The sequence below is a fragment of the Emydura macquarii genome, unplaced genomic scaffold (genome assembly GCF_026122565.2).
Source record: "Emydura macquarii macquarii isolate MOO-44397 ecotype Brisbane River unplaced genomic scaffold, CSIRO-AGI_Emac_v2 contig_2994, whole genome shotgun sequence".
In the NCBI taxonomy this organism is placed as follows: Eukaryota; Metazoa; Chordata; order Testudines; family Chelidae; genus Emydura; species Emydura macquarii.
In genome coordinates, this window is record NW_027133131.1 from 3010897 (window position 1) to 3025901 (window position 15005).

The window sequence follows — 15005 nt, forward strand, 5'->3', positions numbered from 1 at the left end:
GTGAATCATGGCACAGACACGGCGGCTCCATGGGCAGACACCCATTTACTGCATGGCTCAGGACTACAGAGTCAGCCGGTGCCCCTGGGCCGGCCCACGGGGCGGGCACCCGGCAGGGGCTGCGAGCCGGCCCCAGAGCGGGCGACGAGCTAGCGCAGGGGGGCCCGGGCCCTTTCCCCTCGCAGGGGTGCCGGCTCCATGCGGCCGCACCAGTGTCCCCTGCTGGCGCCGAGGCCAGGCTGTGCCGGCTCCTGGCGTTTCAGGCGTGGCCCGATCATGGCGCTGGCGGGGGCTCAGCTGGCGCCGGGGGCCGGGAAGATGCGGTGGAATTCGCTCAGCAGCAGCTCCACGGCCTGGTTCTGGTGGACCATGTCCACGGCCATGCTGGCCAGCTCCTTCTCGGGCCGCAGCAGCGTCGGGCCGAAGACGATGCCGATGTTCTGCCGGGTCATGCGGTTGGTGTCGGCGTGCGCCATCACCCTGGGGGCGTCAGAACAGGGCCTCACTCCCGACCCGCAGCCCCCCGCCGGGGCCCCGCTGCCCCCCGTGCCCCTCACTCCCGACCCGTAGCCCCCCACCAGGGCCCTGCTGCCCCCGGTGCCCCTCACTCCCGACCCGCAGCCCCCCACCGGGGCCTGGCTGCCCCCCGAATCCGCGGTGATCCCTCACTCTTGACCCACTGCGCCGGCCCCCCACTGGGGCCAAGACCGCTGAGGCCCTCACTCCTGACCCACAGCCCTCCCACTGGGTCTGATCTGCCCCCCCACATCTGGCGGTGCCCCCTCACTCCCGACCTGCAGCCCCTCCTGTACACCCCCCCGGGGGCCCCTCTTACTTGCAGAGGTGGGCCAGGAGGTAGCGCAGGGTGGCGAGGTTGGGCGGGGGCAGGCTCTGGACCAGCTCTGCCAGCCGCTGCACCCGCTCGCCGTAGGCTGGGATCTCTGGGGGGAGAAGCGAGGCAGGTGAACATGTGGGGGGAAGGATGAGGGGCCCCAGGGGGCTGTCGGGGGGGGGGGGCTGGCAGTGACTGAGGTAACCTCAGCATTTGGGATTGGGGGGCACATGGGGAGGGGCACAAGCCAGAGTTGCTTCCCCTGGCCCTGGCTGGGATCAGGGCACAGTGCCTGGGGCACAGGCCGGGTGATGCCTTGTGGGGGGGGGGGGGGCCTGGGCACGGGGGTGGGGCAGCAGGGGGTTGTTGGGAAAAGTGGGGGGGCCGGGCACTGGAGGGGCAGCAGGGGGACAGCGGGGTCCTTACTGACGGCCTCCACGAAGGCGTCGAAGAGGCCGAAGGGCACCAGGGGCTCGGGCAGCTCGCGGAAGAAGAGCTTGAGGGCGCCGGTCACCACGTGGATGTCGTCCCACTCGGGGTCAGCCAGGCTCAGCCTCTCCTCTGGGGGGGGCACACGGCGGGTCAGCCTCGGGCGGGGGGGGGGGGTGGGCGGGATGGGACAGGCCAAGCCAGAGAGACCGAGCCAGCTCCGGGGGCAGCGCACCTGAAGTGTGGGCCCTCCCCCACCCAGACACGGGCACCCCCATGCCCCCACTGCCCCCCAGCCCTGGGCACCACCCACCCCCTCTGCCCTCCAGCTGCCAGCACCTCCTTGCCCCATTTCCCTGCCTCCCCTGGGCACCGCGGCAGCTCCACACGCAGGCCCATGGGCAGCGCCGCCCGCCCGGCACAGCTCTACCTTGGCACGGCTGCTCCGGGAAGACGTATCGCCCGTCCGAGGTCACTGCCCGCTCTGCAAAACAACACGGCCATCACTGCCCTGGCCGGAGTGCGCAGGGGACAGCAGGCGCTCTGGCTGGCAGCCCCACACCGGTGGGAGCTGGACCCATGGGGTACCGGGGAGCTGGCTGCGGGGGGGATCCACTGCCACCACAGGGCAAAGACCAAGGGCCACAGTGAGGGGCGTACGCAGCCCTGCAGGCAGCAGCGCCCAGGGACCCCCCAACCAGCCCCCGACGCTCACCCCGGTCGACGGCGAAGCGCAGCTTCTGGATCACGGCCAGGTTCCCGCTCACCCGGTAGATCCCGTCCGTGTCGAGGCCTGGAGGGGGGGCGGAGGGAGGGGTGAGACGCTGCTCAGGGTGGGTATGCCCCCCCAGGTCCCCCAGACTCTGCTCAGAACTTTGTGTGGCTGCCACCTCCCCCCAGATGCTTCTTGGTGGTCCATGGCCCCTTCTGCCCCCCCTAGAACCCACCTGGAGCTCAATGCCCCCGCCCCAGCCCCGCTCGGAGGTCCCACAGGGGAGGACACCTGCCCGAGGTCTCGTCCCCCTTCCTAGGTGCTGGTGCCCCATGGCTGGCGCTGGCTAGGGATGGGTGGAACGACACATGGGTTGGGGCAGGAGGGGGCTCTGGGACCTGCCCCCCTGAATGGCAGGTGGTGCCCTGCCCCAGGGAGGGGGCTCCATGCTGGGGGGGGGGGGGGGGGGGGGGGGGGCTGGCGACGCTGGGCACCTGCCCGCGTGGCTCCTACCTCTCTCCTCCACCGCCTCGATGCAGAGCCGGACAAAGCGAGGCACCGTGTCGCTCTCCCGCTGGCACAGGGCATCCAGCCGGCAGCCAAAGACCTGGTCTGGAGAGAGGGCAGCGGTGGGCGCCGGGCTGGGCCGGGGGCACTTGGATGCAGAATCAGCCCGGGGGGGGGGGGGGGCTGCCGTCGACCCCAGGGGTGCCCAGCCCCTCCCCCCGCCCCAGCTGTGGGCAGAGCTGCAATCCCAACCCCTGGCCACCGGGGGTGCTGCGGGCACCAAGTGTTGGGTGGGTGGAAAGGGGAGGCGGTGGGGGGGGCTGAGACCTGGGCCTAGCGGGGGGTAGGGGTTGAGCGGGGGGAGGGGGAGGACAGGATTTACAAATATGCAAATTGCCTCATTCAATAATTTGCATCAAACGTCCCTTAGCCCCTGCATCAGCGGTTGGGCAGGGGGCAGAAGGGAGGGGGTGCAGGGGTCACAAGGGAGGGGGTGCAGGGGGAGGGCAGGGGACGGGGGGCAGGCAGAGGGGTCCCCACCTCGGATGAGCCCCTTCTCCTGCAGGCTCTGCAGCGGGGGCCGTTTAACGATGAATCGCCTCAGCTTGCTCCGGACCCGCTTCTTGTCGGCGCTGTCAGGACGGCTGAGGGACCCTGGGGGGGCAGAAGGAGTGAAGCAGCCAGAGACCCCCCCCAGGCCTGTTGCCCACTCCCCTCCCCCGACCCCAAGGCCAGCCTCCCCCCACGCAGCGGGCACCTACCCAAGGATTTCCAGCCGTCCGTCGCCCGCGTCCCCTCATCTTCCTCATCCCCGCTCAGGGTCCCAAGCTCGGAGCTGCCTGCCCGGTGCAGCGCGTAGGAGTTCAGCTCGTCCAGGGGGTTCTCCAGGTCCTGGGGTGCAGAGGGACACGTCAGGCCAGGGAGCAGTCAATGGGGGGGGAGCGACATGACGGGGGGGCATGTGGGCAACAATGGGAACCACTGCCAGCCCCACAATGGGGTGGGGGGGCAGCTCGCTGGGCATTCCCCACATTCAGGAGCATCGGGGGTAACCCAGGGCTGGGACAGCAGGTCGGGACTGAGGGGGGCTGGGGACCGGAGAGGGCTGCGGGTCGGGATTAAGGGGCACAATGGCTCCGAGATCTCTCTCGAGTGGTAACCGCTAATTTAGACCCCATCGGTTTATGTGTCTAGTTGGGATGATGTTTTCCAATGGGCAGCGCTGTGTGTTTATCGACACTGAATGGCAGCTGCCAGTTTGTTGCTCAGTCACCCAGTTGTGTGAGGTCCTTTGTGACTGTTCAAGGCTGCTTTGGACTTAACGATCTTGAGGTGTTTTGTATCTGTGAATTTTGCCACCTCATGGTTTACCCCTTTTTCCAGATGGTTTATGAATACGCTGGGCAGTGCTGGTCCCAGTACAGACCCTGGAGGACCCCACTATTTACCTCTCTCCAGTCTGAGAACTGACCATTTCTTCCTACCCTTTGTTTCCTGTCTTTTAACCAGTTACTGATTCAGGAGAGACCTTCCCTCTTATCCCATGACAGCTCACTTTGCTCAAGAGCCTTTGGTGAGGGACCTTGTCAAAGGCTTTCTGACAATCTAAGTACACTATATCCACTACGTCACCTATGGCCACATGCTTGTTGACCCCTCGAAGAATTCTAGTAGATCAGTGAGGTGTGATTTTCCTTTACAAAAACCACACTGACTCTTCCCCAACAAACCGTGTTCATTTCTGGGTCTGATAATTCAGTGGGTCAGGATCGAGGGGCACCAGCAGAGCAAGGGGGGTCGGCAGGGGGCAGCCCCTGCCCTGCTCTCTGCCCATCTAGGGCAGTTCCCTTACCCCTTCCTGTCTTCAGCCCCAATACCTCGGCCCGGGGCCAAGTTAACCCTTTGCCCGCCGGCACTCACCAGTCGCCGGATGACACCCTTGATGGTCTGGTGCCAATCCTGGATGGCGGCCTCGCTGTCCGACTGGAGCAGAAACTCGTTGCCGGTCACCGTGCGGAGCTGCCGGGAGGGGGGGCACAGGCAGGTCAGGGGGCTGGGCAGCAGTGTCAGCCCCCCCACGCAGAGCCCTCTGTGGGGATAGGGGGCTGGTCTCCAGGCAGGGCCCAGTGCCAGCTGGTTGGGAGGTCTGGCAGGGACGCCGAGGCTCTGCTGGGTCTGGGGGGGGGCATCTGGTGGCTGGGGGGAACAAGAGGCCCCTCCCCCAATCAGCATTTGAGGGGAGCATCTCCTAGGCTGCTCTGGGGGCAGGGACATTGGGGGGCAGGAGTCCAGAGCCCCCAGGTCTCGGCGGGTGGGAATAGTGGGCAACCCCAGTGGGAGGGAGTTGCTGGGAGCCGGGGGCAGGGGGGGGCGGCTGGGAGCTGGGGGGTGGGGTAGCTGGGAGCTGGGGCTCCCCCCGCACTCACATGGATGACGTTCTTCTTGCTGGACATGTCACGCGCCCTCTCCAGGACGGCTCCCCGCAGGTCCACGCTGCTCTCGGGCCTGCTGCTGGCGGGTCTCTGGGGGGACGAGGGGGAGGTGTCAGGGCAGCCCCAAGGGGGCGGGGGAGGGGCGAGGTCCCAAAGAGCTTCCTGGGGTCTGGACCAGTTGTGACCCCCTCCCCCAGCCCCACTCACTGCCCCCCGCTCACCCAGCCTGTGCCCCAAACCCCCTACTCACCCCCGGCTCCCCATTCATCCAGGCTGTGCCCCCCACCCCCTACTCACCCCCGGCCCCCCACTCACCCAGCCTGTGCCCCCCAGCCCCACACTCACCCAGCTGGCAGGCGCTGGGCCCTTTTGATCCTTGTAGAAGACAAGGCTGTTCCCGGCCAGCACCACCCAGGAGACGCCCCAGTTCTTCCTGCCGGAGAGAGGGGGCTGAGCAGGGACAGCTCCCCAATCCCCTCCCCCCAGCCCCTTGCTGCCCTGGAGCAACCCCGGGAACCCCGAGCTCCCCCCCATTGGGCCCCGAGCTCCCCCCTCCCCCCGCTCTGGCCGGCTGAGAAAGGCCCCTTTGTCCATTCATGCCCAGGACGTCCCTTGTCCAACCCCTCACCCTGGCTGCGAGAGGCCGAGCGGCTCCCCAGCCCCGCTGGAGAGGGGGAGCTGAACTGAGCCCCCCAACCCAGGGATGCTCCCTCCTGCCCCAGGATGCCTCCCTGCCTCAGGGAGCCCCCCCTTACCTGAGTTTCCGGCCCCCCTCTGCAATCTTGGTTTTGTTCAGCTGCCCGGCCTTCTCCACCTCCTGCAGCAGGGACAGTCGTCAGCCCCCCACCGTCCCCCACCCTCATTCCTCACAGACCCCCAAGCCTCCTTCACCTGCCCAGGCTGGTACCCCCAAGCTGCCACCACCCAGTGGGGGTCCCAGGCTGCAGCCAGCCCTTGGGAATGGGATAGATTTGGGGTGACCAGAGGGCTGGGGGGCAGGGCCCATTCACCCCCGCCCCCCCAGCCCCAGGAGCTGCTGGCTCGGAGCTTCCTGCACAGTCAGACGGTGGGGGGCCCCAGGGGAGCAGGAGGGGCCAGACGGGGGGGGGGGGGGTTGGGGTGTAACTCACATGGGGTAAGTCGGAGGGGTGGGGGGAGTGCCCCCGGGGAGGGTGGAGGGGGGGCTGATCCCCACCCAGTCCTCAGAGCTGTGCTGGGAGCGATTCCTGCGGTGAGACACCTGCAGAGAGAGCAGGACGTGGGGATCGCACGGGGCTCCCCACAACAAACTAACCCATGCCCCAAACACACCGTCTCCCTGAGACAGAACGTGGGGCCACTGCCCCAGACACCCCGCTGCCTTGCCCCCCCCCAGTCAAGGACCTCCCCCAAGCGCCCCGTGTCCCCAGACCCCCTTCCCCGACCCACTGCCCCCCCCCCCCACATGTGGCCCCAGGCCTCGCCACGCCACCCTCCCTGCCCCCAGCACACCGAGAAACTCCCCAGGTGCTGCCCCCCCACGGCCCAGCCCCAGGCCCGGTCCCTGGTCTCACCCTAGGCACGCGGGTCTCCGGCAGGGTCATGGATTTGGTGTAGTTGAGCTGGCTGGCCCGGGCGGTGCCCACACCCTGCGCCAGCGTCTCGCCCGGGTCAGCATCTGCTGGGGGCCCGGGGCTCGGGGCCTCCGTGGGGAGCAAACTCTGGCAGGGGAAAAGAGCTACAGTCAGGCGTGACGATGCCCCTCACTCCCGACCCATGGCCCCCTGCTAGCCCAGCCCTGTCGCCACCCCCCCCCCATCCCCGCCAGCCCTGCTGGTGCCCCTCACTCCAGACTTGCAATGCTCCTGGTACTGCATTCCCGGGGCATGGTCCCGGCAGGTCTCCCAGGTTTTGCCCACAAGCCAGCCCCCTCCCCTCCCTGGGCGCGTCGTTCCCGCAATTAGAGCTGAGTCTTCTCAGGCACCTGGCGGGCAGCCCGGCTGCTTGGCTCGGCCAGGCCAAGGCACAGGAGGCCAGGGGGCAGCACACCCGGCCCGTGGAGGGGTCCAGCCCATCTGCCCCAGATCCCCGGCTAGGGAGTCTCCAGGGTCCCCCCGATCCAGCAGTGGGGAGAGCAGCACCGCGCTGGGCCCACGTGCCGGGGGAGCCCCGGGGCTGTCACTCGCTCATGCACCCCCACCCACCCGCTCGTGCCACGCTCTCGCACTGACATATGTGCACAGACGCACTTGTACAAGCACATGCATGCACACAGCTGCTCGCACACCCGTGGACACGCGCACTTTGCCAGGGAGCATCACGCCGGCCCAGCATCCAGCCATGGGCAGAGACGGATCGCCGGGGCCACTAAAGGGATCACTCCCAAGAGACCGGTGCCAGACCAGGGCCTGGGACACACACAGACACACACACACTTGCCCACGTGTGCCCTTTTGCACACCCATCTCCACACACACACACAGGTGCACTCACACACTACTACCAACCCCACGCACAGCCCAGCCCCCCCCCCAGTAGCCGTGCACCATCTCTCCCGATCCCCTTTGTCCGGTGGGGGGGGGAAGAAGGGGAAGGGCCTGCTCACACCCACCCTCTCTGCGCTGGGAGGGCCAGGGGCCCTCTGATCCCCCCGCAGCAGCCCTCCAGCCCTGTCCTGGCTGACCCTGCAGCCCCCCCGCCCAGCTCCTTACCATCTCCCGGTGGCGCCGCGGGGGTTTCCAGGACTTATCGCCCGTCTCCCGGTTGTAGAAGTAGCTGCGGCCGGTGCTGGAGTCAAGGTGGCGCTCCCAGGCATCCAGCACCTGCAGCGGGGGGCAGCTGGGGTCGGGGGGCTCGCCCCGCACCTGCTTGATCTCCTCCAGGTTGCAGTAAATCGGGGGCTGCTCCATGGTGACTCCAGGGGATGGCACCTGCAGGGCGGTGGGGGTTGGTTAGTGTCAGGGCTGCAGGGAACCCCCCTGGGAACCTCCCCCCCCGATGTCAGGGTTGCGGGTGCACAGTCAGAAAGAAACCAGCCCACTGGGGGGCAGAGGGTCCAAAATTCCTGGCAGAGCCCCAAGGATCCCCCTGCCAGCAGAGGCTGCGGGTCGGGAGTGAGGGGCACCGACAGTGCGGGGGGGGGGACAAGAGAGCCCCCCCTTGGATGTTGGACTAGAACAGGGAGGTGCCCCTCAGTCAACCCGCAGCCCCCTTCACCTCTCGGCCACGGCCCCTCCCACCCCGCCCCGGTACCGGATGAAGCAAAGTCAAGTTTGTAACCGTTTCTCCAGAGCCGCTTGGAACAATGCCAGGAGCCTCCCTGCAACCGGCACCCCCCCCCCCCCCGTACCCCACATCCCCCACTACGTCCCTTCCTTCCTACCCCTCCTGTGCCCCCACCCCCTTCCTGTGCTCCCCGTTGCCCCACCCTCATCCCCCAGGCTCCCTCGCCCCTGCTTAGCCCCTCTGTCCCCTATCCTGTGTCTCTCTACACCCGGTGCCCCCCCGCCCGAGCCCTTCCTCCCTCTCTGTGACCATCTCCTCTCCCTCCTGCCTCCCTGCCGCCCCCCCAGGTCCCAAGCAGACACTCACCCTCGGGCGCTGCTGCTCAGCCCGTCAGGCCCGCCCTCCCCGCCCCCACTTCCTGGGGCAGCTGAGCCCTTGGCCCCTGCCCCCAGCAGGAGCCACCGGGGCGCTGGGCAAGGGCCCGCGGCTCTTGGGGAGCTGAGCGTTGCTATGGACCGCGCCCCATGGGGCAGCCCCTCCCCCGGCTCGCCCCACATCCTGTGAGTTAACACGGCCCCCCCCCCCGCACTTCCCTCCCTGCGGTGAGAGAACGAATGGGGAAAAGAGGAAGGGGGGGGGGCATGGCTCCTAATTGAACCCCAGGCCAGGGCCAGGCACCGGGGAGCCCAGGGCTGGGACTGCAGGGGGCTGTGGGTCGGTAGTGAGGGGCAGTGGCAGAGCTGGAGGGTAGGGGGAGTGAGGCTGGGACAGCAGGGGGCTGCCCACATGCTGTAGGTCTGCACCACGGGTGAGATGGGGAAGGGCAGGGGGTGGGGGAGCCCGACCCGCCCGTCTCCCCGGAGGCCGTACTCACTCCCAGGGGGCTGGCCCTCTGCCCCGCCAGCTCCTGCTGGCATCCCAGGGCAGGGGGGTTCCTGCCGGGGTCCTGGGCCAGGCCCGAGGAGCTGACGCTCCTGCCGACGGGGTGGGCCGGGGGGGGCTGGGGGCCGGGGTCCCAGCCTGGGAGGCTCAGCCTGGGGCAGGAGCACGGGTTTGGGGTGCTGGACAGGTCCTGGAGGGATCGGTACCGCGGTGGCAGGCCTGTGAAGGAAACAAAGAGCTGGGTCAGAGCCCCTGGTGCGCCTGAGGGCTGCCGGGGGGAAAGCGGGGGAGGCTCGTCTCGGCCCACGGCTTATGAACAGCAGCTTGGGCCGATGGAGGGTCCCCCGCCGCTCAGCTCAGAGTCTGGGACACAGCTCCGGGCTCACCCCAGTAGCCCTCTGGCTTTATAGGTCAGCCGAAAGATGCCTCCTTTCGCGCCACCCTGCCAAGCCCCCCCACCCCGCAGCCCCGGCCCCCCCAATGCCATGCTGGGCAAGCGCGGACTGGCCAGCAATATTTTCACAAAGCCCGCGTGCCTCAGTTTCCCCGTGTGCTGCATGGGTACGGGGTGGAAACGGCTGTTTGCTCCTAGGGCCAGGAAGAGACAGAGATGTGGGCGGCACCTGGCCGGCTGGGCCTTAATCCCCGTATCAGTGGAATTGCTGAGAAGACAATGGTGACCCCCATTGCCCAGACATGGATACCTAGCAACCAAGGACCCAGAGAGATCCGGAGGGCCCCGCCTCTCTGCTGGGGGGCAGAGCCGCAGCTGTGGAAGGGGCGAGGTGGGGGAGAAGCACTGGCTGCTGGTGGTGGGGGGGGTGGACTCAATCGGACGGGGAGCCAGCTGGAACAAGGGGGTGCCCCCCAGCCTGGATGGGCGCTGGGCTGCCCGGAGCTTCGTCCCTCGGCGCTAACCGAGATCTGCCCAGGCCGGGTTCCAGGTGGCGCCCGCCCCGATCTCTGCCCGACACTCACCCGGCGACAGGTGCTGCATGCTGCTCGCGGGGGCGGGCAGCGTGGCGCTGAGCAACGGGCCGTGCTCCAGGCCAGGGTCCACCTCCGCCACGTAGGTGGCTGGCACGAAGATGGGCCGTGCCCTCCGGGGCTCGCTGAGTCGCCGCACCTGCCACCAGTCCTCGTTGGACTTGTGCAGCAGCACGAAGCGCTCCCCTTCGGCGATGGCCACCTGGCGCCCGTCCTGCGCCTCGTACTGGTAGTCATAGAGCGCCTGCAGCGCCATGGCCGGGGGCGAGCCCAGCGAGGGGCCGGCCCGGCGCCAGGACCGGCCCTCCAGCCGCCACCGCCCTGACAGCATCTCAGCGAGGGGCAGAGTGGCCGGGCAGCCTCTGACCTCGGGGAGCCCAGCCCAGCCGGGGCCCAGCACCGTCATCTGAAAGGAGAGGGCAGAAGGCCAGGCTGAGACACGGGGCATCGGCCCCAGTGGCTCCCCCGAGACTGCAATGCCAGCTGGCAAGGGGGTGGGAAATGGCAACCGGGGACGGCCCCTCACTGGGCTCGCCCAGGCCCAGCCCCCCTGGCCTCATGCCCACTGCTGGACGGGCAGGGGCAGCCCCTGGGGGGCTGTGTGGAGGCTGGGACATGGCCCCCCAAGGACGTGTCCGAGCCAGGCCCCAGCGCCCTGGTAGCGGCCAGCGGGGCTACAGGAAGCCCAGATGCTGTTACAACAGGAAGCCAGCCAGCTCTGCGGCTTTCCAGCTGGTGGCTCATTGCAGGCGGCCACACACAGCTCGGGGCGACTGGCTCTGACGGGGGGGGAGGGGGGCAGGGCCGCCCCAGACCAAGCAGCCTTGGGCGGGGGGAGCAGAAGCAGCTCTCACACCGGGCGCAAACCAGCAACTGTACGGTGGAGCCAAAGTCCCGGGGATCCCCCTCATTCCACACCCTCCTCCCCTTGGTGACCCCAACATTCCCCCCCCAAGGGCAGGGTGCTGGGATTTAGAGCCCCCTTTAAGGGGGGGCATCTACCAGGCCCCTCCCCCCATCTGTCCCTGGGCCATGGGGTTGGAGGTGAAGCCAGGGCCTGGCGTGGCAAGGGGCCCGGCCCGTGGGCACAGACCATGGGTCCATTCCACATGCCCTGAGCCCCGGGGGCAGGCATCTGTGTGGGTCCAGGCAGGGGAGAGGGCCAGTTGCCCTTGTTCAGGCCCAGCTGAAGCCAAGGAGAGGACGTGGCTGGAGGGGTTCTCGGGCGCTGGGATGGGCTGGGCTGGAGGCGCTGGCACGGTGCGCGGACTCACCACTGCCGTGGCGTTGCCATGGGGCTTGGCTGCAGGACCTGGGGAGGGAAGGAGACAAGCAGGCACTGAAGGGTTAATGCTCTCCGGGCACTGGGCGCTCAGCCAGGGCCCACGCCCCTGCCCCCCTCGGAGCAATGTCCGGTCTGGGATTTCGAAGTCCTGTCGGCAGGTCAGCCTCACCCCACTGACAGAGCGGGAACTGGAGGTGTGGGGGGGAAGGGTCCCCCCAAGGCAGAATGACAAGCAGAGCCAGGGGTAGAACCCAGGAGTCCTATTCCCAGCCCCCCTGCTCTAACCATTAGACCCCACTCCCCTCTCAGAGCTGGGCACGGAACCCAGGAGTCCTGACTCCTGCCCCTGCGCCCATCCACTGGGCTGCGGTGCCTCCTGCTTGAGACCATGGGGAGGGCGAGCCAGACACAACGTGTCCCAGCTGGGACTGGTGTTTGCTCTGCCCCACATGGGGCAGTGGGGCCAGTCCACGCCCTCCCCTGCAGCCAAGAACCAAGGCGCCCGTTCGTACCAGGGGAGGGGACTGGCCAGGGGCCGGTTCCTTGTCACTCGGGCCTGGCTGTCTCTGAGATGCTCAGGCTCCACCCGGTGCAGCGTGCTGGGTCTGGGGCAGCTGGGAGAGGTCCTCCGGGCTGGCCCAGGCAGGAGGGTCAGGCAGGACGATCCCTCCTGGCCCTGAAATCAGGGACCCCGAAAAGGCAGCTGCTTGCCCGGCCTCACTCACTGTTCCCTCCCCCCGCCTGCCCTCAAGGCAGCACAAAGGACGTGGGTTGAATTGTTTTGTACAGACACACACACCCGGCGCGCCGAGAGCGCAGGTACCGCATTTCCGTTCGGCGAGGGGCACCGGCTTCCTGTGAGCCGAGTCGTGGTGCAAGCAGAGAGCAAGTCTCTGTCTCCAACGCCGCAGGCTCGGCGCCCCACTCACACGCGGGAAGGAGGGCACCGGGGGGGGAACAGCCCCACGTGGAATAAAACAATTGTGAGACGAGCATCCCGTCCCCTGAGATTGCACTGCACCCCCCTGTACAAACCTTGATTTGGTGTGATGCAGCTAGCTCTGGGTGGTACCCCTGTAGACAGCAATGAGGAACAACATGGATTAACAGCCCTTCACGACCCTGCAAAGCCGCCCACGCAGCTGTGCAACCCCCAGGCCTTCTCTGCGCCTTTATCACTGATTCCAAAACCCGCCATGCCCCCCTCCCTCCCATGGCCAGGGCGCTATTCCCCGGAGACCCCTTCAATCTATTCACTTTGGGGGAATGCATTTGACAGCCAAGCCTTGTCAATCACCCCTCACTTCTCCCCGCGTCATGTCTGTTTATTCTGTACCTTCCCCTCGCCCCGAATCTGTTTGGTCTCCGAAATGGACGGCAAACAACTGTCCTTGGCGCTTCACTGGTTAAACAGGACCCTCGGCCTAGGTGCAAAACCAATGGTAATCCTTCGAAAGAGCAGACCCTGCGGCTGTGCTGATGATCAGAGACACACCAGATAGGAGCAAGGGAGGCTGCGGTGGGGATGGGGCACGGGTCGGGGATCCGGGAGATCAGGGTTCCTTGGCCACGGACTCGCTGGTGACCTTGTGCAAGTCATTTCACCTACCCTCTGCCTCAGTTTCTCCATCTGCAAAATGGGGATCACAATTCTGCCTCTGTCTGTGTGATCTCTTCAAACTGGCAGCTCTCTGGGGCAGAGACTGACTCTTGCTCTGTGTCTGAGCAGCACCCAGCATAATGGGGCCCTGGTCATGGCTGGGACTTCTCAGTTCTACCGTACTCCCTCTACTAATAATAAGTCAGCGATGCTCTTTGGCCGTGAGCCGGGAACTTCCCTGGATAATGATCTGAAACTCCTGGCAGTGTGGGCTGTGTTGTAGCACAAACAGGGTCCCTCTGCATATAGGGGGGAAGCAAAACAGACCTGCCGTGGGGAGGGAGGTTGATGGCTGCTTTCCAAAGAGATCAGCGGAGCCCGAGGCAGGAGGAGCAGCAGTAAGACCCATTGTGACTCTCCTGGCCAGGCCCTGCTGCTCCACAAACCTTCCCAAAGGGAAACCAAGCCGGAGATGGCAACCATGCCTGGGTGTGGACCTGCTGCCCGACCACACGGCTCCGCGCCTCCCACAAACACACCTGGATTTGTCTCTTTCTCTCTCTTGCCAATTGTGCCCCCCTGGTTTGCCAATGGGCACTCGGCATTGGGAATCCTGGCGCTTGGTCCTAAGGTTGCCACCTCTGAGGTACAAAAAGCCAGGACAGTCGGGGTGATCCTGAGCCCCTACAACCGGACAGCTGTGCTGATTTCCTTGCTGATTTCCTGGGACAGATACCTCCAGAGATGGGCCATCCTGAGAAAGCCTGGATAGGTGGCAACCCTACCTAGTCCGCCCCAATCAGATGTTCCCAAGAGGGTTAGTAGTTAAGAGTCCCACCTACCACCACCACCCCCTGTTTATTCTCGGTCGCTGCAGCCCGGACAGTCCTGGTCAGTTTGGGTGGCTGCCCCAGATGCTGTTTTGAAAGCTGCCGTTTCCTTGCGTGCCGGAGGTGGGGTGAAGACAGACAACGTGTGGTTTCAATCGCTGGCTCAGCGTCTTTTCTCTTGTAAAGTTGTGCCTCAGACAACCGACATGCTGGGAACCTGTAACCTGGCCCCAGCCTGGCGGGGCCCGTGCATAGCCCCAGTCTGGCTGCATGTGGCCCCAGCCCCGTTGCTCTGAGCAGCATCTCACACATGCTTCAGCCCCTGCACCGCAGGCAGCCTGAGACTGGCAAGCCTCCCGCCAGCACCAGGTGCGTGGGGTACCTTCTCCCTGGCTAAGAGGCCAGGTGGAGCCGTCCTTTTCTGCCCCTTTAGGCCCCTTACCTGGCCACTCACTCTCCAGTCAGTCACTCCCCTCACTGGAGCAGGACCTCCTGCAACTTCACCGGCGGCTTCTCTGCAGTCACTGCCAGAGGAGGAGAGTCCTGGGGCAGCTCGCCCACGTCAGCAGCTGTAGTAACACCTCCCCTGCCATGTGACAGCAGGCAGGGCTGGCCCTGGGCGCAGAGCTCCAGTGTCTGTTGTGCTTCCTCCCAGAGCCCGACTCTACAGAGAGGGAGCGAGGAGCAGTGGTCGGAGCAGGGGGCTGGGCATCTCGTGCGTGGGGTCTAGTGGTTAGAGCAGGGCCAGGGTGTCAGATCTCCTGGGTTCTCTTCCCAGTTCCAGGAGGCCGTGTGCACAGAGGACTGGAGTCAGGACTCCTGGGTCCCACCTATGGCTCGGTCAGTGACTCACAGCAAGCCTTGCAGGCATTCTCCACCCAGGTTGTGCCACGGAAGGGTCCAAGTGGCAGCTGTGACTATCAGGCGCTGACGGGTCAGGCAGTGGAGGGACGCTCGTCGTGCTCTGTCCCGTGCTGCCGCGGTTGGTTTGTGCGGTCCCCGCTGGGTTATCTGAGCTCTGAGTTTCCAGTAGCACCCAGGGGTGCTCCCCAGTCTACCCAAGCCCCGTGAGTCTGAATGTTTGGGGAGTCCCCGGCGGCGTGATGGTGTCCTGTGATGTCATAGTGGCGAGGCTGCTCCCGTGACATCATGGCCCATGCTGGTGATGTCACAGTTGCGGTGCTATGACGTTCCTATGACGTGTGGCCATTTTGGAAGGTGTAACGGGGTGGGGGCGGGGGGTGTGTGAAATGAGATTAATGGGGGGGGGAAGGTCTGCCCCGTCCCATGGTAACCATAGTAACC

The 15005-nt window shown here is 66.4% G+C and overlaps 1 protein-coding gene across 1 annotated transcript; it reads right to left on the minus strand.

Moving 5' to 3' along the window:
• Positions 1-26: 26 nt before the first annotated feature.
• On the minus strand, positions 27-14204 carry ARHGAP9 (Rho GTPase activating protein 9). Its single transcript, XM_067529798.1, is given in 21 exon segments — positions 27-480; positions 836-941; positions 1259-1393; positions 1692-1745; positions 1977-2054; positions 2487-2585; positions 3021-3134; positions 3242-3371; positions 4401-4499; positions 4907-5002; positions 5258-5345; positions 5668-5729; positions 6043-6062; positions 6065-6152; positions 6466-6612; positions 7603-7821; positions 8991-9217; positions 9977-10391; positions 11260-11297; positions 12306-12344; positions 14143-14204. Coding segments are annotated over 18 exon segments (2364 nt in total). The 5' UTR covers positions 11260-11297; positions 12306-12344; positions 14143-14204; the 3' UTR covers positions 27-293.
• Positions 14205-15005: the final 801 nt, after the last annotated feature.